This window comes from Microcaecilia unicolor, chromosome 14 (genome assembly GCF_901765095.1).
Source record: "Microcaecilia unicolor chromosome 14, aMicUni1.1, whole genome shotgun sequence".
NCBI lineage: Eukaryota > Metazoa > Chordata > Amphibia > Gymnophiona > Siphonopidae > Microcaecilia > Microcaecilia unicolor.
Genome location: NC_044044.1, coordinates 42,302,303 through 42,324,276, shown reverse-complemented (window position 1 = coordinate 42,324,276; position 21,974 = coordinate 42,302,303). Strand labels below are relative to the sequence as shown.

General features: G+C 43.4%; 1 protein-coding gene across 4 annotated transcripts in view; it reads right to left on the bottom strand.

Annotated features, from left to right (window-relative positions):
- The window catches only part of MTMR11 (myotubularin related protein 11), a 149,411-nt gene extending 128,585 nt beyond the window's left edge, over positions 1–20,826 (bottom strand). For 3 of the 4 annotated variants that reach the window (XM_030186967.1, XM_030186971.1, XM_030186970.1), the window contains exon 1: positions 20,376–20,826. In XM_030186967.1, coding sequence (XP_030042827.1) covers positions 20,376–20,432 — 57 coding nt within the window. In that variant the 5' untranslated portion in view covers positions 20,433–20,826. The remainder of the gene's footprint in view (positions 1–20,375) is intronic. The other variant, XM_030186969.1, reaches the window with a different exon arrangement.
- Between the last annotated feature and the right edge of the window lie 1,148 nt (positions 20,827–21,974).

The following is a 21,974-nucleotide window of genomic DNA, read 5'->3' as shown; positions in this document are numbered from 1 at the left end:
TTGTTCCCTAGTGCATTTCCCTTGTTTGGCCAGCAGATGGTGACTGCCATTTTTTTTGTATAGCTGTTACAGAAGTGAACGTTTTTTTCCCCACCTAAATTCTGAGGAAACCTTTAGTGTCAGATAGGGAGAAGAGAGAAAAAGATCTCTTCACTGAGCCCCTTTGAGCAGTTATATTTTATATTCTGTGTGCAGCTATATTTCCTGAACTCCCCAGGTACTACTCGGGTAGTAAACACATGTTTAGTTAGTTTTAATATTGATACCTGTTTGATTTATCTGTTGTTCATATATTTTCAGGATTTTTTCCTCTTACCGTTCACTGTTCAGTTTCCTGACAATAAACCTTATTAGTTTATTGACTCTGCTGTCCTGGACTGACTAAAAACCCTGGTGGTTTGTGTTTTGGTCTGTGGGTGCTTTCCGGGAACTGTGGGACCCTTGGGATTGTGGCCCCAGTGTCCTTAGAAACCACTGGGGAAATAATTTGCGGGTGGGAGACTCACACAGAGATGAGTGGGACCCAGCAGGCGGCTGGAAGGGTATGCCAGTGTAAAGCACATTCACAAGTGTAGAGGACAAGCGCAGATGGTAGCGGACCTGCACAGTACTGGGACATGCCTTTTAGGTGGCTGCAGGGTTAACCCCCCAGGTGGGCTCTATGCATCTCATGACACCTCTTTTTGCTTATTTTTCTTTTTAGTACCTTTCCCCATTGAGTCTTAGTTATTTTCAGCCCTTCAAATTTTCTTTCTTTATCTTGTTGCTCTTTAGGCACGCTTAGGCCTGAACACTGGCCTCAATTTGAGTAACCCCTTTTTATTCTCAAAAATTGAGTAGTTTAATTTGACTCTGATTCTTTTCTCGATGTCTGAAAAAACAACCCTCACTGGCTTCAAAAGGTGTGTCCAGTGTAATCAGGTGAGCTTTATCATGGACCTGCAGAATTGGTGCATCGAGTGCCTAGAGCCTAACTACCAGATTGATTCTTGTTCTCTCTGTTTGAAAGTACAGTTGAGGACATTGTGTGTCGGGTCCAGTGGGATAAACGCAGTGGCGTAGCAAGGGGGGGGGCGGGAGGGGTGGTCCGCCCCGGGTGTCAGCTCGGGGGGGGGGGGGTTGCTCCCTGCCAGCTCCCCCCCGCCCCCGGGTGCAGCACGATGACACCCCCCCTCGGCGCATCAACACCCCCCCCCTGACCAGTGCCTACCCTCCTCAGCTCCCTCCGGCTCCAACCAGCTCCCGCATCCTTCGTTTAAAGACATTTCGGAAACCATGGAGAGGCGAGGCGCAGTGCCCCGCGCCTGCATGTAAAAGAAGCGTGGATCCTCATCGGGCCTTCCCTCACGCTGTCTGTCCCGCCCTCCGCTGACGCAACTTCCTATTTCCGCAAGGGTGGGACAGACAGCATGAGGGAAGGCCCGATGAGGATCCACGCTTCTTTTACATGCAGGCGCGAGGCGCTACGCCTCACCTCTCCATGGCTTCCGAAATTTCTTTAAAGGTAGGGTGCGGGAGCTGGTTGGAGGGAGCTGAGGAGGGTAGGCACTGGGTCGGGGGGGGGGGGGGTGTTGATGCGCCGAGGGGGGGTGAAACGGCGAACCGCCCCGGGTGGCAGCCCTCCTTGCTACGCCACTGGATAAACGTTTTGGCTACTCAAAGGCTAATTCATTGACATCGGAACTCTAGCAACTCTGGGGAACTATGATCATCATACTAGCTGAGACAGATCTGTCTCCAACTTCTTTTGGAGTTACCCTCTGAAGAACCGTGGAGATTGGGGTGGTTTTTTACCCTTATCTTGCAGAATGATGGGTCTTTTCTGCACCCCAGTATGGTTATTCTTATGTTATATTATGTACATCTTTCTAGTTGCTCGATTCATGAGAGGTTTGTTGTTGACAAATCCTCCTCCTGTGGCATTCGATCTCAGTGTCATTCTCACCTAGTTCCTTTTGAGTCACTTGACATATGTCATCTGAAATATCTAACCTGGAAAGTTGTGTTTTTTGGTGGCGGTCATCAGCTCGCAGAGTCAGTGAGTTTCAGACCCTAGAAGCTTAAACACCTTACACAAAGTTTCATCACAACAGAGAAGGTCTTCGCGTGCATTCTAGGCTCCTTCCTAAGGTGGTGTCAGAGTTCCATCTTAACCAGTCAATTGTTATACTAATAGTTTTCCCCCAACCTCATACCCATTCTGGTGAATGCACACTGCGGGACCAGAGCTTGAGAGACAGGGAAGGCCGAAGGCGCGTCGAGCGAAGCACGCCGCCTTAACCCCGACTGAGGAGGTACGCTTTTTAAATTTTAGGAGGGGGGGGGTTCCTGGTGCTGGGAGGACGGACGGGCGGGCGGCCTGATGCTCGTTGGGTTGGAGGGAGGGCGGGAGGCCGGCCTGGTGCTGTCTGTGTGCTGCTGGGTGGGCGGGAAAAGAAGCCTGATGGTGGGTGCTGGGTGGGAGGGAGGCCTGATGGTGGGTGCTGGGTGGGAGGGAAGCCTGATGGTGGGTGCTGGGTGGGAGGGAAGCCTGATGGTGGGTGCTGGGTGGGAGGGAGGCCTGGTGCTGGGTGCTGCCGGGTGCTGGGAGGTAGGGCAGGGGGGAGAGGAGGGCTGCTGGACATTTGTGGCTGGAGGGGAGAGGATGGTTGCTGGACATGGATGGAGGGCAAGAAATGAAGAAGAAAGGAGGAAAGTAAAGAAATCAATGGAAAGGAAGCCCTGGAAACGGAGTTATGAGAACAGATAGAGAGCAGCAGAATCAGCGACTAGAACCAATATGGATAGAAAAACAAAATCACCAGACAACAAAGGTTGGAAAAATCATTTTATTTTCATTTTAGTGTTTGGAATATGTCGAATTGGAGAATTTACATCTGCTGTCTTATTTTGCACTGGGCATACTGGAGCTGTAACAGCTTACAGAAATGATTTATAATGGAAGAAAATCATGTTATTTTTTTCTCCTACACTAGTATAATATTTTCAATGATGTCTGTTTATATGCGCCATGGCTGGTGTAAGGGGTGTGGCTATCATAGGGGTGGAATCATATGTGGTGACCCCGCCCATAATGAGTACCGGCACTTTGCGATAAATAATTCGGTTTTGGGTTGCTGTTTGGGCACTCGGTCTCTAAAAGGTTCGCCATCACTGCCATAGACAGTCTGCCCAGTTTTTTGTTTCTTTTGATCCAAACAGGATGAGGGTAGCCATCGGCAAACACACACTTTCCAGTTGGCTAGCAGATTGCATCTCCTTCGCATATGCCCAGGCTGAGCTGACTCTTGAGGATCCTGTCACAGCTCATAATGTCAGTGAAATGACTGTGTTGGTGGCTTTCTTGAGATGAGCCTCCATCAAGGAGATTTGAAAAGCTGCGATGTGGTCTTCAGTCTACACATTCACATCACACTACTGTCTTGAGCAGGGTACCTGATGTGATGGCCAGTTTGGTTAGTCCTGCAGAATTTGTTTGGTGTCTAGAATCCAACTCCAGCCTCATAGGCTCAGTTTTGTTCTGTTCCAGGGTACACCTTCATATAGTTTCAGGTTAATCAACTTCAAGGCCTTGATGTTTCGAGTTCCTGTTGTCCTCACATTGTTGTTGGTGAACCTGGTAGCCAGGGATTCCCACTTGGGAGAATACATCTGGCCTGTGTGTTCTTGGAGAAAGCGAAGTTAGTTACTTGTAGCAGGTGTTCTCTGAGGACAGCAAGCCAAGTATTCTCACATACCCTCCCACCTCCCCTAGGAGTTGTCTTCTTCATCTCTGACTGATTGACCCATGCTCGCACGTCAAGCAGGAAGACACCTGTGCATGCGTTGTGGGATGCTCTATAAAAGTGACTCCTGGTTTCTCCTGAATCATTCCAATGCTTTAAATCCTAGATCATGCCCCCTGTACCCATCACAGTCTTGCCCAGCTCCCTCCAAGGCCCAACAGTCTTTCTCTAACATTCCTCTCCCAGGCCTAACTCCACCTTCTACCTATTCTGTCCTCACCTTTGGACTGTGGTAACCTGTTCACCGTGTATGCACTCAAGGGAGGGACACTATGTATCCATAGCAATGGGGCCCAGGGCTGCCCCCCACTCCCACTTTGGGAGAGAGGAAGACGTGAGCTTGAAGGACAGGGGAAGTAAAAAGAAGGGGGAGGCTTGTAGTGAAAGGCACAGTAAAACTAAATGAAATTTTTATCTGAGATGCTTAACCGTGAAGTGACACTTTAATAAATTGAGATTAATTTTCAATGTAGTATCAGATACTTTTTTTCACATCTAGTGTTAAATTTCTTTTTTAACGGCTACTTCTAAAAGCAATGTGTTGTGGCTCATGTTTGAATTTAAACTATTGCATATGCAGCAAGTTAATGGTTAACAAGATACTTGATGAAAACAAAGTGCAACAGTTGTATGTACAGTTAACAGGAGAGTACAAAGTTCTCAGAAGCAGAAGGGCTGTTCCTGGCCTGATCTGGGTTAGGCATTGTGGGCAGCTTTCCTCGGAAGTAAGACACTGGGTTCAAACTTTACTACTGATAGCTGATGGTATCTTGATATGATTTCTGTTAACATTACACTTATGAACTCCAGAAGGAAGCATTCTTTGAAACAATGCAAGTGTTGAGGTGATCTCAGTCTCTCAGATTCACTGCTAATGCTCACTCAAATGTACCCTGGCATAGACATGAGGTTAATTTCTCATGGTATGTGCAAAATTACTGTAGTAGAAATGTGACGGCTTTCCAGAAAGAGAACAGAATTGGTGGCTTGCATATCTCCATCAATCAGGGACCCAGCTACTAAATTCATCTGGGTGAAAACTTGAGAATTCTGCCAAAATTACTGACTTCTTGAAATGTTCTCTCCTACTGCAGTGGGGGAAAATATGAAATATTGTCTTCACTGGGTTTTTAATATCTTTTTTGCCAGGAGTTTTAGTTTTTATAGTTATATAAAAAATGGCAAGCAGATATGACTTAATTGACTCACCCAGCCTACCTAGCCGGGTAGATGAGCATACACATTTCCTTTACAAACCACCTGCTCTCCCTATGGTATTTTCCACCTAACTTTTAATCTCTTCCTCTAGCTATTCCATGCATGTCCAAAATCTGGCAGAGCTAGCCTTCACAACCTCTGCTGCTAGACCACTTGAGGTACTATCATTTTCTTCTTTGATTTTTACAAGACTAACACTGAATCCAACACCTAAGTCTTCTTCCATCTCTCATCGTATTACTGAGTTCCCAGTGGGGTTAAGTGGCAGGACATTAGCAGCCAATAGTTTATAGATTCTCACTCAAAAAGCCAAAACAGTACCATCTTTAGCTCCTGGCTCATACCCTTGTACTTGATCTTAACCAAAAAAAAAAGGTTAAAAAAACAAAACAGTATAACTGATTTTGGTAATCAAGGAATGTATATTATTGCTTCTCTGTCTTTTTGCTAAGATCATGTGTAGACAGTATTACAGGGAGGTAGCAACATCAACACATCTTGTTGCAGACAGTCCTTTGGAGGTAAGCATATTTTATACATGGTTTCCAAAAGTCATAATATATATCTGGCCCAATATCTCTTTCTGAAGAGTGTCGGAGGTGAGCTTATTTTAATAGGGCTTCTAGTTGAGAACCAAGTGAATCATCCATAATTACAATGTAAACTGTTGGGGGAAGTTATGGATATGAACATGTAATTTGTTTCTGACTGTGTGTATACCTTGACAGTGTTGTATGATCATAACATGATTGCAAAAGGTTCTGTTAGAGGGTCTTAACTGTGGTTCTCATAAGTGTCCAGTGTACACACAAATCCTTGTTTCATTTAGCAAAATATTTCTCTGTAATACCAAAGGTAAAATATAAATATGAATAAACTGTAATATCAAAGATAAAATATAAATACGAATAAAAAACATAAAGGTAGTCCTCTGTACTCAAGTACGAAATTGTGAACAGTTTATAAAGGGCACCACATGTGTGGCAGTTTCATGGCACACTGTTAGTGATGTAGTTCTTGCAGCTGTCTGGATTGTGGTGTGTCTGAGTTTGCTCGATCGATAATTCAGCCAGATTGCTGTGACTTTCTTAAGTTGGTTTGCCCTTGTCTTCTCCAATCACTTCAAACCTTCTTCCCCCAGGTAAGGCTGGCCACTCATTTACTGACCAAAAGTAGATGGATGGCTAAACTGGCCAGAGGCTAGTTACCAGATAGAAATCCCAGTATGGTATTCAAATTCAGGTTGCAGGTGCATTAGGAAAGTGACCTATCAATTGCACCATCCTTGTCATCAAAGCTGCACCGTTCTGAACATGTGGGTGTTATCTTACTCTACCAGCAGATGGAGGTAGAGAAAAAGCTAGGCTTTTCCAGTGAACTCACTGGTATAACCTGCTGGCGCACTGAGAAAGTTCCAGTATTTTTCTCTTCCTCTAACACCTGGCATGCTTCCCAAACGTACAAACATTCTATACATGTTATTCCTGGAATTGTGGATTTTTTTCCCCAAGTCCATTTAGTAGTGGTTTATGGACTTGTCCTTTAGGAGACCGTCTAACCCCTTTTTAAACTCTGCCAAGCTAACCCGCCTTCACCACGTTCTCCGGCAACGAATTCCAGAGTTTAATTACGCGTTGGGTGAAGAAACATTTTCCTCCGATTTGTTTTAAGTTTACTACACTGTAGTTTCATCGCATGCCCCCTAGTCCTAGTATTTTTGGAAAGCGTGAACAGATGCTTCACATCCACCTGTTCCACTCCACTCAATATTTTATATACCTCTATCACGTCTCCCCTCAGCCATCTCTTCTCCAAGCTGAAAAGCCCTAGCCTCCTTAGTCTTTCTTCATAGGGAAGTCGTCCCATCCCCGCTATCATTTTAGTCGCCCTTCGCTGCACCTTTTCCAGTTCCACTATATCTTGCTTGAGATGCGGCGACCAGAATTGAACACAATACTCAAGGTGCGGTCGCACCATGGAGCGATATAATGGCATTATAACATCCTCATGCCTGTTTTCCATACCTTTCCTTATAATCCCCAACATTCTATTTGCTTTCCGAGCCGCAGCAGCACACTGAGCAGAAGGTTTCAGTGTATTATCGACGACGACACCCAGATCCCTTTCTTGGTCTGTAACTCCTAACGTGGAACCTTGCATGACGTAGCTATAATTCGGGTTCTTTTTTCCCACATGCATCACCTTGCACTTGCTCACATTAAACGTCATCTGCCATCTAGCAGCCCAGTCTCCCAGTCTCGTAAGGTCCTTCTGTAATTTTTCACAATCATGTCGCGAGTTAACGACTTTGAATAACTTCGTATCATCAGCAAATTTAATTACCTCGCTAGTTACTCCCATCTCTAAATCATTTATAAATATATTAAAAAGCAGCGGTCCTAGCACAGACCCCTGAGGAACCCCACTAACTACCCTTCTCCATTGTGAATACTGCCCATTTAACCCCACTCTCTGTTTCCTATCCTTCAACCAGTTTTTAATCCACAATAGGACATTTCCTCCTATCCCATGACCCTCCAATTTCCTCTGTAGCCTTTCATGAGGTACCTTGTAAAACGCCTTTTGGAAATCCAGATACTGAATATCAACCGGCTCCCCTTTGTCCACATGTTTGTTTACTCCTTCAAAGAATTGAAGTAAATTGGTCAGGCATGATTTCCCCACACAAAAGCCGTGCTGACTCGGTCTCAGTAATCCATGTCCTTGGATGTGCTCTGTAATTTTGTTTTTAATAATAGCCTCTATCATTTTCCCCGGCACCAACGTCAGACTCACCGGTCTATAATGCTGGAACCTTTTTTAAAAATGGGTGTTACACTGGCCACCCTCCAATCTTCCGGTACCACGCTCGATTTTAAGGATAAATTGCATATCACTAGCAGTAGCTCCGCAAGCTCATTTTTCAGTTCTATCAGTACTCTAGGATGAATACCATCCGGTCCAGGAGATTTGCTACTCTTCAGTTTGCTGAACTGCCCCATTACGGCCTCCAGGTTTACCGTAAAGTCAGTAAGCTTCTCCGACTCGTCCGCTTGAAATACCATTTCCGACACCGGTATCCCACCCAAATCTTACTCGGGGAAGACCGAAGCAAAGAATTCATTCAATCTCTCCGCTACGTCTTTGTCTTCCTTGATCGGCCCAACCGATTCTTTTGCCAGTTTCCTGCTTTTAATATGCCAAAAAAATTTTATACTATGTTTTTTTGCCTCTAATGCTATCTTTTTTTTCGTAATCCCTCTTGGCCTTCTTTATTTGCACCTTGCATTTGCTGTGACACTGCTTATGCTGCTTCTTGTTATTTTCAGACGGTTCCTTCTTCCATTTTCTGAAGGCGTTTCTTTTAGCCCTAATAGCTTCCTTCACCTCACTTTTCAACCAGGCTGGCTGTCTTTTGGAGTTCCGTCTTTCTTTTCTAATTAGTGGAATATGTTTGGCCTGGGCCTCCAGGATGGTATTTTTGAACAGCGTCCATGCCTATTGTACAGTTTTTACCCTCTCAGTTGTCCCCCTAAGTTTTTTTTTCCACCGTTCTTCTCATTTTATCATAGTCTCCTTTTTTTAAAGTTAAACGCTAACGTATTTGACTTCCTGTGTATAGTTATTTCAAGGTTGATATTAAAACTGATCATATTATGATCACTGTTATCAAGCGGCCCCAGTATCATAACGTCCCTCACCAGATCATGCGCTCCACTAAGGACCAAGTCTAGAATTTTTCCTTCTCTCGTCGGCTCCTGCACCAGCTGCTCCATAAAGCTGTCCTTGATTTCATCAAGGAATTATACCTCTCTAGCGTGTCCCGATGTTACATTTACCCAGTCTATATTTGGATAATTGAAGTCACCCATTATTATCACATTGCCCATTTTGTTTGCATCTCTGATTTCTTTTATCATTTCTGCGTCTATCTGCTTATCCTGGTAAGGCGGACGGTAGTACACTCCTATCACCGTCCTTTTCCCTTTTGTACATGGAATTTTAACCCACAATGATTCAAAGGTGTGATTTGTGTTCTGCTGAATTTGTAATCTATCTGAGTCAAGGCTCTCGTTAATATACAATGCTACCCCTCCACCAGTCCGGTCCACCCTATCTCTACGATATACTTTGTACCCTGTTATGACAGTGTCCCACTGGTTATCCTCCTTCCACCAGGTCTCAGTAATGCCTATGATATCCAATTTTTCATTTAGTGCAATATATTCCAACTCTCCCATCTTATTTCTTAGACTCCTAGCATTTACATATAGACATTTCAGAGTATGTTTGTTGTTCCTATTTGCATGATGCTTAGTACTGGACACTACTGATTTACCATCTTTTGTCTGCTCTTTAGTTGTATTTAAGGGCACCGGCCTACCATGGTCTGTTGTGCAACCTCACTATCCAAAAACCCTATCTTCCCTGTTTGTGAGGTATCTTTGCAAGCTACCTTATCCCGAACCATGCGCTTTTGAGCGACTGTTGGCCTTCCCCCCCATTTCTAGTTTAAAAGCTGTTCTATCTCCTTTTTAAATGCCGACGCCAGCAGCCTAGTTCCACCCTGGTTAAGGTGGAGCCCATCCTTTCGGAATAGGCTCCCCCTTCCCCAGAATGTTGCCCAGTTCCTAACAAATCTAAGACCCTCCTCCCTGCACCATTGTCTCATCCATGCATTGAGACACCGGAGCTCTGCCTGTCTCTTGGGCCCTGCGCGTGGAACAGGTAGCATTTCAGAAAATGCTACCCTAGAGGATCTGGATTTGAGCTTTCTACCTAGGAGTCTAAATTTGGCTTTCAGAACCTCTCTCCCACATTTTCCTATCTCATTGGTACCCACATGTACCAAGACAGCGGACTCCTCCCCAGCACTATCTAGAATCCTATCTAGGTGACGCGTGAGGTCCGCCACCGCACCAGCAAGCAAGTCACCAGGCGATCCTCACATCCACCAGCCACCCAGCTATCTATATGCCTAATGATCGAATCACCAACTACAACAGCTGTCCTAACCTTTCCCTCCCGGGCAGCACTTGAAGACATACTTCACCAGGGTGATGCTGTCTTTCTAGGAGACCTCCCTCCTCCAAGGTAGCACAGGGGCTACCAGACTGGAGGTGGGACTTCTCTACAACATCCCTGTAGGTCTCCTCTATGTACCTTTCTGTCTCCCTCAGCTCCACCAAGTCTGCTACTCTAGCCTCAAGAGAACGGACACGTTCTCTAAGAGCTAGGAGCTCTTTGCATCGGGCACACACATATGACATCTCACCAACTGGGAGATAATCATACATGTGACACTCAATGCAAAAGACTGGATAGCACCCCTCTCGCTGCTGGACTGCTGACTCCATCTTAGTGTTCTTGAGTTTTTCAATAATTTAAAACTTGCTACAGTATTAAGGATATTAGCCTAATATAAAAGTGTCTTTTTATTTTTGTTACATTTGTACCCCGCGCTTTCCCACTCATGGCAGGCTCAATGCGGCTTACATGGGGCAATGGAGGGTTAAGTGACTTGCCCAGAGTCACAAGGAGCTACCTGTGCCTGAAGTGTGAATCAAACTCAGTTCCTCAGTTCCCCAGGACCAAAGTCCACCACCCTAACCACTAGGCCACTCCTCCATTCTTTTAGTTTATATAGAATATTTTATGATTTATTTAGTGTTTTCTTCTTAGATGGTAATGACATGTATTTAAAACTCTGTAAGAGCACTCCTTGCTTGTTACTCTAATTACAATAACTGACTATAAATGAAGAGTTGTCCTAGGGGTGGGTGGAAATACTAAATTAGATCCTGCAGTGGCTGTTAGATTCTATCTGTTAATGCTGTGGTACAAAGCTTTTAAAACTAAGTGGAAAAGACTATGGAGATTAGTTGTTCAAATTTGCTTTTCATATTTTTATTTTTGCCTAACACTAACCTACAATTCCTCCTTTAAACCCCAATCTTTAAGTTCCCAAAGCACAAAGGTACTTGATCCCCAGATTAGACCTGGTTGAGCACGGAGCCTTGCTCTGCAGTCTCCAGATGTGCTTTTTAGCATCAACTGGGCAAGGTCCTGGGGGTCCCCATCTCCCACAGTTGTACACCGTGTTCAGGTGTCCTTTCCTCAGGCTCTCCCTTCAGCTTCCAGCTAGTTTAGTTTAAAAAAAAATTCCAATTGGTCCTGCCTAATTAGCTTTATTCATCTTTTAAGGGAAATAAAGCTATTTGAGTTTAAAAAAAATCAGCTGAGAGCAGAGGAATGGCTGAGACACCAGTTCCCTAGACTAAAGTCAGCTTCAGCAGGAAGTCAGGTCTATATGTGTTTGCTGTGTGGTTGAACATATATGCAGGCAGGCGCTCAAGAGATGGCAGCTTAGTATGGCTGCCAGCTCTGTCTGCCCCTCCTGTGATGGGCTGTTTCCTACTTCAAAAACAGCCTGGGGAGGGGATCGCTGGAGCTGAAGGCTATTTTTCCCACACTGAAGTGTCGAGACCTGCAGTCCTGATGTCTTCAGCGGGATATGCAGCCGTTTTGTGAGATTTAACCCTTTCCTCTCATGCTGCTTTTTTTGCAGCAAGAGAGTATGTAGCCCCTTTGGGGTGAGGGGAGGGTTCTCCCTCAAAGGAGGAGGAAGAGCATTCCCATGTGATTTGCCTGTTCTGGCAAGAGGAGCTTTCTCGTATTATTGACAAAGTTACTAAAGCTCTGAGTATATGCTCTAGGTTCTCTGAGGGGATCCTCTGTTGGTGGGTCTTGCTGGACCCCTGAAGCATTTTCCTCTTCACAAGGTCCTCACCTGCATGATGCTGACGGAATAGGACTCGCCTGATGGCATTTTAAGTGGGCCAGGGCTCTTGAACTTTTGTACATCTTTACCCCCAAGGAGGTGGAGAGATACTGGATAATACCCTAAGCTAAACATAGTGCTCACAGCAGTAACAAAAAAAAAAAAAACCCAAAACAGCAGCTTCATGCATTGAGTGTCACATGTATTATTATCTCCCAGTTGGTGAGAGGTCATATGTGTGCTTGATGCAAAGAGCTCCTAGCTCTCAGAGAACGAGTCCATTCTCTTGTGGCTAGAGTAGCAGACTTGGAGTTGCTGAGGGAGGTAGAGGAGGCCTACAGGGATGTTGTAGTAGAGAAGTCCCACCTGTACTCTGGCAGCCCCTGTGCTACCTTGGAGGAGGGAGGTCTTCTAAAAGGAGAGCATCACCCTGGTGCAGTTGGAAGTAATCCTTTAGCCAGGACCAGCACACCAGGGGATACAATATCCTCTAGCACCGAGGATGTGTCTCCAGGAGCTGTTGTCCTGCAGGGAAGAGTTAGGATGGTTGTTGTATTCGGTGATTTATTAGGGGCATGTAGATAACTGGGTGGCTGGTGGACGTGAGGATCGCCTGGTCACTTACCTGCCTGGTGCTAAGGTAGTGAACATCACACGCCACCTAGATAGGATTTTAGATAGTGCTGAGTAGGAGCCGACTCTCTTGGTACATGTGGGTACCAATGACATAGGAAAATGTGGGGATAGAGGTTCTGGAAGCCAAATTTAGGCTCTTGGAGGGTAGCATTTTCTGAAGTGCTACCTGTTCCACATGCAGGGCCCAAGAAACAGGCAGAACTTCAGAGTCTCAATGCGTGGATGAGGCGATGGTGCAGCAAGGGAGGGTTTTAGATTTGTAAGGAACTGGGCAGCATTCTAGGGAAGGATGAGCTCCACCTTAACCAGGGTGGGACCAGGTTGCTGGCATCGGCATTTAAAAAGGAGGTACAGCAGCTTTTAAACCAGAACCTGGGAGGAAGGCAGACAGTCGTTCAAAAACGCATGATTTGGAACAAGATATCTTTCAAAGATATCACCAAAACAGGGAAGATAGGGCATCCCAATAGTGAGGTTGCAAAAGAGACCATAGTAGATCAGGTGTCCTTAAATAAAAAGACAAAAGATTGCAAATTAACACTGTCAACTGCCTAGCAAGATGTAAATAGGAACAACAAACATAATTTGAAATGTATGTATGTGAATGCCAGAAGCCTAAGAAATAAGATGGAGTCTCTAGGCTTCTTTTATGCATTCATCTGACTTTTTACTCTAGCGCTGCAGGCAACAATTTGGAGCTCTACATGGCCAGAGTTACTCTACAGGTTATGGCTCACTCATGTCTCCTGACTGAGTTATATTTCTGTAAGAGCCATACTGCAGGTTATAGCTCAAGCCACATCTTTTGACTTCGTGAAATCATCATATATTACACTAAATGAAAAATTAGATATAATAGGCATCTGAGACTGGTGGAAGGAGGATAACTAGTGGGACACTGTCATACCTGGGTACAAATTATACCGTAGTGATAGGGTGGATCAAATTGGTGGAGGGGTAGCTTTGTATGTTAAGGAGGGCCTTGAATCAAATAGATTGAAAATTCTGCAGGAAACAAAACACATCTTGGAATCCCTATGAATTGAAATTCCATGTGTGAAGGGGAAAAGGATAGTGATAGGAGTGCACTAAGTCTACCTAGCCAGGATGAACAGACAGATGTAGAAATGTTATCAGAAATTAGGGAGGCTAACAAACGGGAATACAATAATAATGGGTGACTTCAATTACCCCGATATTGACTGGGTAAATATAACATCAGGGCATTCTAGGGAGGTAAAATTCCTTGACGATATCGAGGACTGCTTTATGGAGCAGTTGGTACAGGAACCACAAGAGAAGGAAAAATTTTAGACCTAGTCCTTAGTGGAGCACATGATCTAGTGCTGGAGTAATGGTGCTGGGGCTGCTTGATAACAGTGATCATAATATAATCAGAATTGATATTAGCCTCGGAGTAAGTACACAAAGGAAATCCAATACGTTAGCATTTAACTTTCAAAAAGGAGACTGATAAAATGAGAAGAATGGTGAAAAAAAACCTTAGAGAAGCAGCTGCGAAGGTCAAAAATGTACAACAGATGTGGTTGTGGTTCAAAAATACAATCCTGGAAGCCCATGCCAAATATATTCCATGTATTAAAAAAGGAGAAAGGAAAACAAAAACAACGGCTGGCATGGTTAAAAAGTGAAGGAAGCTACTAGAGCTAAAAAAAATCCTTCAGAAAATTGAAGAAGGAACTGACTGAAAATAATAAGAGCATAAGGAATGGCAAGTCAAATGCAAAGCACTGATAAGGCAAAGAGGGTCTTTGAAAAAAAGATTGCGTTAGAGAGATGCAGAGACAAAAACACATAGTAAAATATTTTTTTAGGTATATTAAAAGCAAAAAGCTAGCAAAAGAATTGGTTGGACCGCTAGATGACCAAGGAGTAAAAGGGACAGTTAGAAGACAAAGCCATAGCAGAGAGATTAAATGAATTCTTAGCTTCAGTCTTCACCAAGGAAGATTTGGGAGAGATACCGGTGCCAGAAAAGATATTCAAAGCTGACGAGTCAGAGAAACTGAACGAAATCTGTATAAACTTAGAAGACGTAATGGTGTAATTTGACAAATTCAAGAGTAGCAAATCTCCTGGACTGGATGGTATTCATCCCCAAGTACAGATAGAATTGAAAAATGAATTTGTGAACTATTGTTAGTAATATGTCATTTATCTTTAAAATCAAGCATGGCACTGGAAGATTGGATGGTGGCCAATGTAACGCTGATTTTTTTAAAAGGTTCCAGAGAAGATCTGGGAAATTATAGACCTGTGAACCTGACATCGTGCCAGGCAAAATGGCAGAGATCTTATAAAGAACAAAATTACAGAGCATACGTCTGGACCAAGAAAAGAGGGAGAGAGGCGGAGGAAGTAGGAATAGGCTTATATCAAATTCAAGCTTTCTGCAGAACTCTTATCCTGGAACCACTGTGCCCCAGCTTGAAATTGTATCAATCAAACTTTCCAGCTCCTTGTTATATGATCACCTAACCGTCATCCTATTCTATAGACCTCTTTCTAACTGGAATGACAACCAATCCACCCTCATGGATTTCATATCAAACACTTGCATCAATAACTCCAATGTACTACTGATTGGGGACCTGAACCTACACCTAGAGGACCCTAACAATACCCACACTCAAGAATTCAAAGAACTCCTTCATCTCTGCGACCTTGACCTCCCTCCCATACAACCTACCCACAACAAAGGTCACTCACTAGACATCATCTCTTACAAATTCTCCACAAACCAGAACATCCACATTTCTGATATTAAGTGGTCCGCCACCCCCTGGTCAGACCATCACAAAGCAACTGAACCCTATTATGGCGGAAAAAAGGTCAGCTTATTAAACAAGACCCAATAACAATCACCACTAGAGGACGGATCGACAAGGAAAGGTTTTGGCAACAAATATATAACAACAATTGGTCTACACAACCTAACTCAAATCACTTCCTCACTGAATGGAACAACAGATGCAAAACTATACTAGATGAAATAGCCCCATTACGTACAAAAACCCTACACAGACGCAACCTCACACCATGGTTCAATGACATACCCTAAAATCACAAACCAGGAAACTAGAAAAGGCATGGAACAAAACTAGAGATACACACACCTACAATGCATGGAAACAGTCACACAGGAAATACAAAAATGCCATCAAACACGCAAAAACAGATCCTACTACACCACAAACAATTTCTAAACAGCAGGTTACAGACATAAAAAACAATTCCAACTCATACAGAATCTTATTAATACCAACCCCAGTCACATCATCCTCACAAACTGCCGATCAGCTGACCAGCTGGCAAATTAGTTCAATACACAAATCACCCAATCTTTGCAGCACAATTCCACAAGACTGTACTAACATTGATTCCTTTCTCGACGAATTGGACCCCATATGGAGATGAAATTCCAGCCGACCGTTCATGGACAAACTTCATCCTCCTTACTACGACAAGAAGTCTCTGTGGCACTCACCAAACTTTCCAAATCTCACCTGCCATCTCGACCCATGCCCCAACTACTTAATGAAAAATGCCCCAGAACGCTTTATCATAGATCTCACCTCCCACCTAAACCTTCTGCTACAGCAGGGTTCATTCCCCACTGAACATGGCAAGATACTGCTTACATCAATACCAAAAAAATTCAAAGAAACCAGTGAGCGATGTCACCAACTACTGCCCCATCGCCTCCATTCCTCTACTAATTAAATTGATGGAAAACAGAGTGACCTCTCAAATCAACGACTACATACAAAAATTCTCCATTCTACATGAGTCACAATCAGGCTTCTGTCCAGCCCACAGCACAGAATCTGTCCTACTCACCCTAGTATCCAAATTCAGACAAGAAATTGCATTTGGAAACAGCATCCTCCTTCTACAATTCGACTTATCCAGTGCATTTGACATGGTAGATCACAACATACTAACCAAACTATTGGACAAACTTGGAATCGGTGGTAACATTATTAACTGATAAAAGGATGAAGGGGGGCAGACTAAAAAAAAAATGTCAGGAAGTATTTTTTCACGGAGAGAGTGGTGGATGCTTGGAATGCCCTCCCGCGGGAGGTGGTGGAGAGGAAAACGGTAACGGAATTCAAACATGTGAGGGATAAACATAAAGGAATCCTGTTCAGAAGAAATGGATCCTCATGAGCTTAGCCGAGATTGGGTGGCAGAGCTGATGGTGGGAGGTGGGGATGGTGGTTGGGAGCCAGGGATAGTGCTGGGCAGACTTATACGGTCTGTTCCAGAGCCAGTGGTGAGAGGCGGGGATAGTGCTGGGCAGACTTGTACGGTCTGTGCCCTGAAAATGGCAGTTACAAATCAAGGTAAGATATACACAAAAAGTAGCACATATGAGTTTGTCTTGTTGGGCAGACTAGATGGACCGTGCAGGTCTTTTTTCTGCCGTCATCTACTATGTTACTATATAGTTGCAATTAGTTGCTTAAATTTGATTATGAGAGTGGTTAGCACTGTTTCGGTGCTATGGTTGGATCGAAATCCTAACTGTTATTCATGTAGTATTGTGAACTTGTCCAGGTATTCGGTGAGTTGCTTGGTTACCATACTTTCCATTAGTTTTACTGTCAGGGGGATGGTTGTTACTGGTCGGTAGTTGGTTGTGTCATTTAATTTCTTCTTTAAGTCTTTGGGAATGAGTGTAAGTAATATATTTCCTTTATCTTTGGGGAAGAGTCCGTGTTGTAGCATGTAATTCAGGTGTGATGTAAGGTCTGTTATGAATCGTTTGGGGGCACACCTTATCAAGTTGCTGGGGCAAATATTCAATTTGGAGTGTTTTTTGGAAAATTTGTTCAGTGCTTGAGTTATGGTTTCTTCAGTTAGCAGATCAAAGTCATTCCAGGTTCGATCTGCTGGGTGTTCGCCGGGAGTTGGGTCAAGGCAGTCCAGAAATTTTTCGTGATCAGTGGTATTGTGTGGTAGTGTGGATCGAAGTTTTATAATTTTCTCATTGAAGTATTTGGCCAGTTGGTCAGCCGAAGGGGTGTCTATGCTGTCTGTTATTACCGGTGTGATAATTTGTTCACGATTTGGTAGAGTTTGTGGGCGTCTTTGTAGTCTGGTCTTATTGTCTTATTGTGTATTTGTATTTTCTTTGCATTTGTTTCCAAGCTTTGAGTGTATGGTCATTTTTCATTTTTTGCCATGCACGTTCGAGTCTCCTGACTTGTGTTTCAGTTCTTCGTTGAACCAAGATATTGAGCTGTGTCTTCGTGTGGTTCGTGTTTGTAGTGGTGCAATTTCGTCTAGGATGTTCCTGCATCTGTCGTCCCAATTTTGGAGATAGTGTTTGAAATCTGTCTGTGCTAGCCATTCGTTTTTGTAGATCTGTTGCTGATGTGTCAGTTTCTCTGACACATCAGCATTGAATACCATTTCTGGCACTTGTATCTCTCCCACTCAAAACATAATGGTCCCTCATATTATACTACGTTATTCTTATTCACATGGTAGGAAAACACTTTAGAGCAGTGCCCCTACCAAAATAAATAGTAAACAGGAAGATGCTCAATATTCAACCATCATAAGTTGAAAAAACCTTCATGTTTTTTGTAGCCAAACTCAGTAATAAATTTCCAAATATAATCTTTGTGCAAATTATAGTGATTTCAAGCAGCAAGCAGTAAATATGATAAAAGGAAACAGCGGCCCTTAGCTGAAGGGTCAACGTTCAATGGAGCTGACTGTTTCACATGAACGCTTCCTCAGGAGCTGCCTCTCACAGCACGCTGTATTCAATGCTCCCACAGGATCAGTCGTAGAACAAAAGTATATACTACTTACTACTACTACTTATCATTTCTAAAGCACTACTAGATGTACGCAGTGCTGTACACTTGAACATGAAGAGACAGTCCCTGCTCGACAGAGCTTACAATCTAATTAGGACAGACAGATCAAACGAGATAAGGGAATATTAAAGTGAGGATGATAAAATAAGGGTTCTGAACAAAGTGAATAAGGGTGAATAAGGAGTTAAAAACAAAGTCTGGAGTTAGCAGTGGAGGAGAAGGGTGCAGATAAGAGAGATTTACCCAGTGAGCGGAGTTCCCGGGGAGGAATGTAGGGAGAGATGAGAGTGGAGAGGTACTGAGGAGCTGCAGAGTGAATGCACTTATAGGTCAATAAGAGGAGTTTGAACTGTACGCGGAAACGGATAGGAAGCCAGTGAAGTGACTTGAGGAGATGGCTAATATGAGCAAAACGACACTGACGGAATATTAGACGTGCAGCAGAATTTTGAACAGATTGAAGAGGAGAGAGATGGCTAAGTGGGAGACCTGTGAGAAGCAAGTTGCAATAGTCTAAGTGAGAGGTGATAAGAGTGTGGATGAGGGTTCTGGTGGTGTGCTCAGAAAGGAAAGGGCGAATTTTGGTGGTGATATAGAGAAAGAAACGACAGGTTTTAGCAATCTGCTGAATATGTGCAGAGGGAGGAGTCGAAGATGACCCCAAGGTTATGAGCTGATGAGACAGGAAGGATGAAAGTGTTATCCACAGAAATAGAGAATGTGGGAGGAGAAGAGGTTGGTTTAGGGGGAAAGATGAGAAGCTCAGTCTTGGTCATGTTTAGTTTCAGATGGCGCTGAGACATCCAGGCAGCAATGTCAAACAGGCAGGCTGATACTTAGGCCTGGATTCCTGCTGAGATTTCTGGTGTGGAGAGGTAGATCTGGGAGTCATCAGCGTAAAGATGATACTGAAAACCATGGGATGAGATCAGAGTACCAAGGGAAGAAGTACAGATGGAGAAAGAAGAGGTCCCACTTCCCTCTCTCAACATGGATTTACAAGTCTGAGTACATTTGCTTGAAAATGTAGTCCATTCTCAAGACCATACCTTAACCAACCAACTGAGATTGCACTAAAAATTCAATGCACAACTTCTGGACATTATAGAATATGTAGGCGTCATTTAAGTCCACAGTAGCTAGTATTAAACTGTGGCTCTTGATGGCAAAGGACCAGTATTTAAAAATGGAAATATTAAAGCACTTAAAATTGTATCATGATTATTTTTTATAGCTACCATAATCATTTGCTAAACATTTTGCTTAAGAACATTGACTCTTAATGGAAACAGGTTGCTGTTCTTTACTTTTATTTCAGCCTCTATGAAATGAGAAGCTTGTCTCAGCACTATGCACATCACCACCAGGACTAGCAGTTGCACTATCACATTCAGCAGAGTGGTTGAGGGGAAAGCTTATTTCTGTACCTTTTCTACACTGTGCCTAACTGTAGAAGTATCTAGCTCCTTCAGCACAAAATTAAATTCACATCAAATGAAAATAATAACACTTCTCCCTCATAAAAACCCTTCTCTGTCTCTGAATTCAGAAGGTAATTTTTTTTTCATGACACTCTGTAAAGTATGCTGTTCTTGTCTAGCCCTGCTTGTCTAATCCTGAGTTTAACCTGGAAACAATAATCTTATTATGCTGGGAACACATAGAGGGAGAGACTAGCTTTCAGTTTTGGAAGTAAACATGACCAACGTTCTCAGACAACTGAGAAATTCCAACTTCAATGCATCTTTACATTCTATGCCAAACTTACCCACATCAGTAGCACTGTAACTAGCCTTTAATATAAACATATTGTGCTTGCTTTTCATCTGGCATATTAAATATCGGAGAGCCATGAACCAGATGTTTCTGTCTCATAAATAAATGCAGAGAGGACTTATGTTGAAGAATAAGAGTTCTCTAGACTACAAGGCTGGAAAACAGGTTAGAAACAGTTACAGAAAATAACTCTAGCAACTCTGGTAATACTAAAGAAAGAGGGGTTTGTTGGAAATATAACATAGATGGGAAACATGCTGATCAGATTATTTTTTTTTTTGTGCATCTCTCTTACTGTCTCCTGTTTTATTGATTGCTTACCTGGGGTTCGTGAATATCCTGTTTCAGTTTAAAAGAGTTCTTCGATCCAGATAACATCTTGAAGAATCTTCGTGCCCAGGCACAGGAATAACTGGACAGGAGTGGACCAGGTAGATCATATATATTTACACAGGGCTAAAAGAAAATTAAAACCAAAATCAATCTTGCAGGCATGCACAGAAGGTGTTGCACTTTGGATCCTGGTTGTTGAACGGTCTGTTCTTCTTTCTTAAGTAATTCCCCTAGGATTATTGGGGGGAGGGGGGTATTACACTCAGCTGATCTGAAGGGGCTTGTCGTGAGGTTTCCTTTGTAGGTTTTAGCTCCACATATTACTTGTCCCCACCCTGCTCACAGTTCACGCTCTCATCAGTCCTCATTTCTACAGCTACAGCTGGAGGCTCCTTCTTCTCAGCCATCGCCATAGTGAAACTGACACGGAGGAGAGCCAAAGGGGTGGTGGGTGGGTGTAGAGTGAAACTGACACAGAAACGACATGGCTCCAGCTCTTAAAGGAGAAGGAGCCCTCCACCACACATCCCTCCCTCCCTCTTTGCCACGCAGTTGGTCAGAGCATAGCATTGTTTTCAACTTTTGCAAGCAGAAAAGTAGCATGCTTTTTGTAATGGAAACTCAAAAGCTGGCAAAAAAAAAAAAGGAAATATCTGACCTCTTCAAGGTCACATATCAGAAGTAGGATTTGAACTCGGGTCCCCTGCTTCCCAACACTAACCACAGAGCATGTAGATAGAATTCAGGAATTTGCACATTATAGCAAATGCTAGTATGTGGTTAGTCAGTTATGCTGATCAGTTGGGGATTGCACATCTGTTGTGTGACTGTCTCATCAGGCCTGTCCTCCAAACATCTATATATGGACAGAATAGGGAAACAAGGGGAAGGACTCTGTATGGCATGGCAGTGCATTGCAATATTCTACTTCCCCCACGTGGGCCCACTTGCTAATTCAGATGCCTTGGTTCAGATAAAAGGGATTCCTGTCTTGTATTTATTATTAATATACCATCCTTATCCAAGAGTACCCCAATGTTTAATGTGTGCACGTGCAAAGTGATGAATGTGGGAAAGAGGAACCCGAACTACAGCTATGTAATGCAAGGTTCCACATTAGGAGTCACCGACGAGGAAAAGGATCTAGGTGCATCGTTGATATGTGTGAAACCCTCTGCTCAGTGGCAGCAATGGCTAAGAAAGCAAATAGAATGTTAGGAATTATTAGGAAAGGAATAGAAAACAAGAATAAGAATGTTATAATGCCCTTGTATCGCTCCATGGTGCAACCGCACTTGAATATTGTGTGTAATTCTGGTCATTACTTAAAAAAAAAAAAAAGATATAGTGGAATCAGAAAAGGTACAGAGAAGGGCAACAAAAATTATAAAGGGAATGGGACGACTTCCCAACGGTATGCTTGAATTGAATACAGTGTTGCACCAAGGGGAGCACCCAAATTCTGTGCCAAAATATGCGACCTATGCTCCATCATATGCACATGCAAAGATCTTGTAGATTTACCTATATAAAGTTTTGAACACGGACAACGTATCATGATACGCTATACCAGTTGTCCTAGGATAA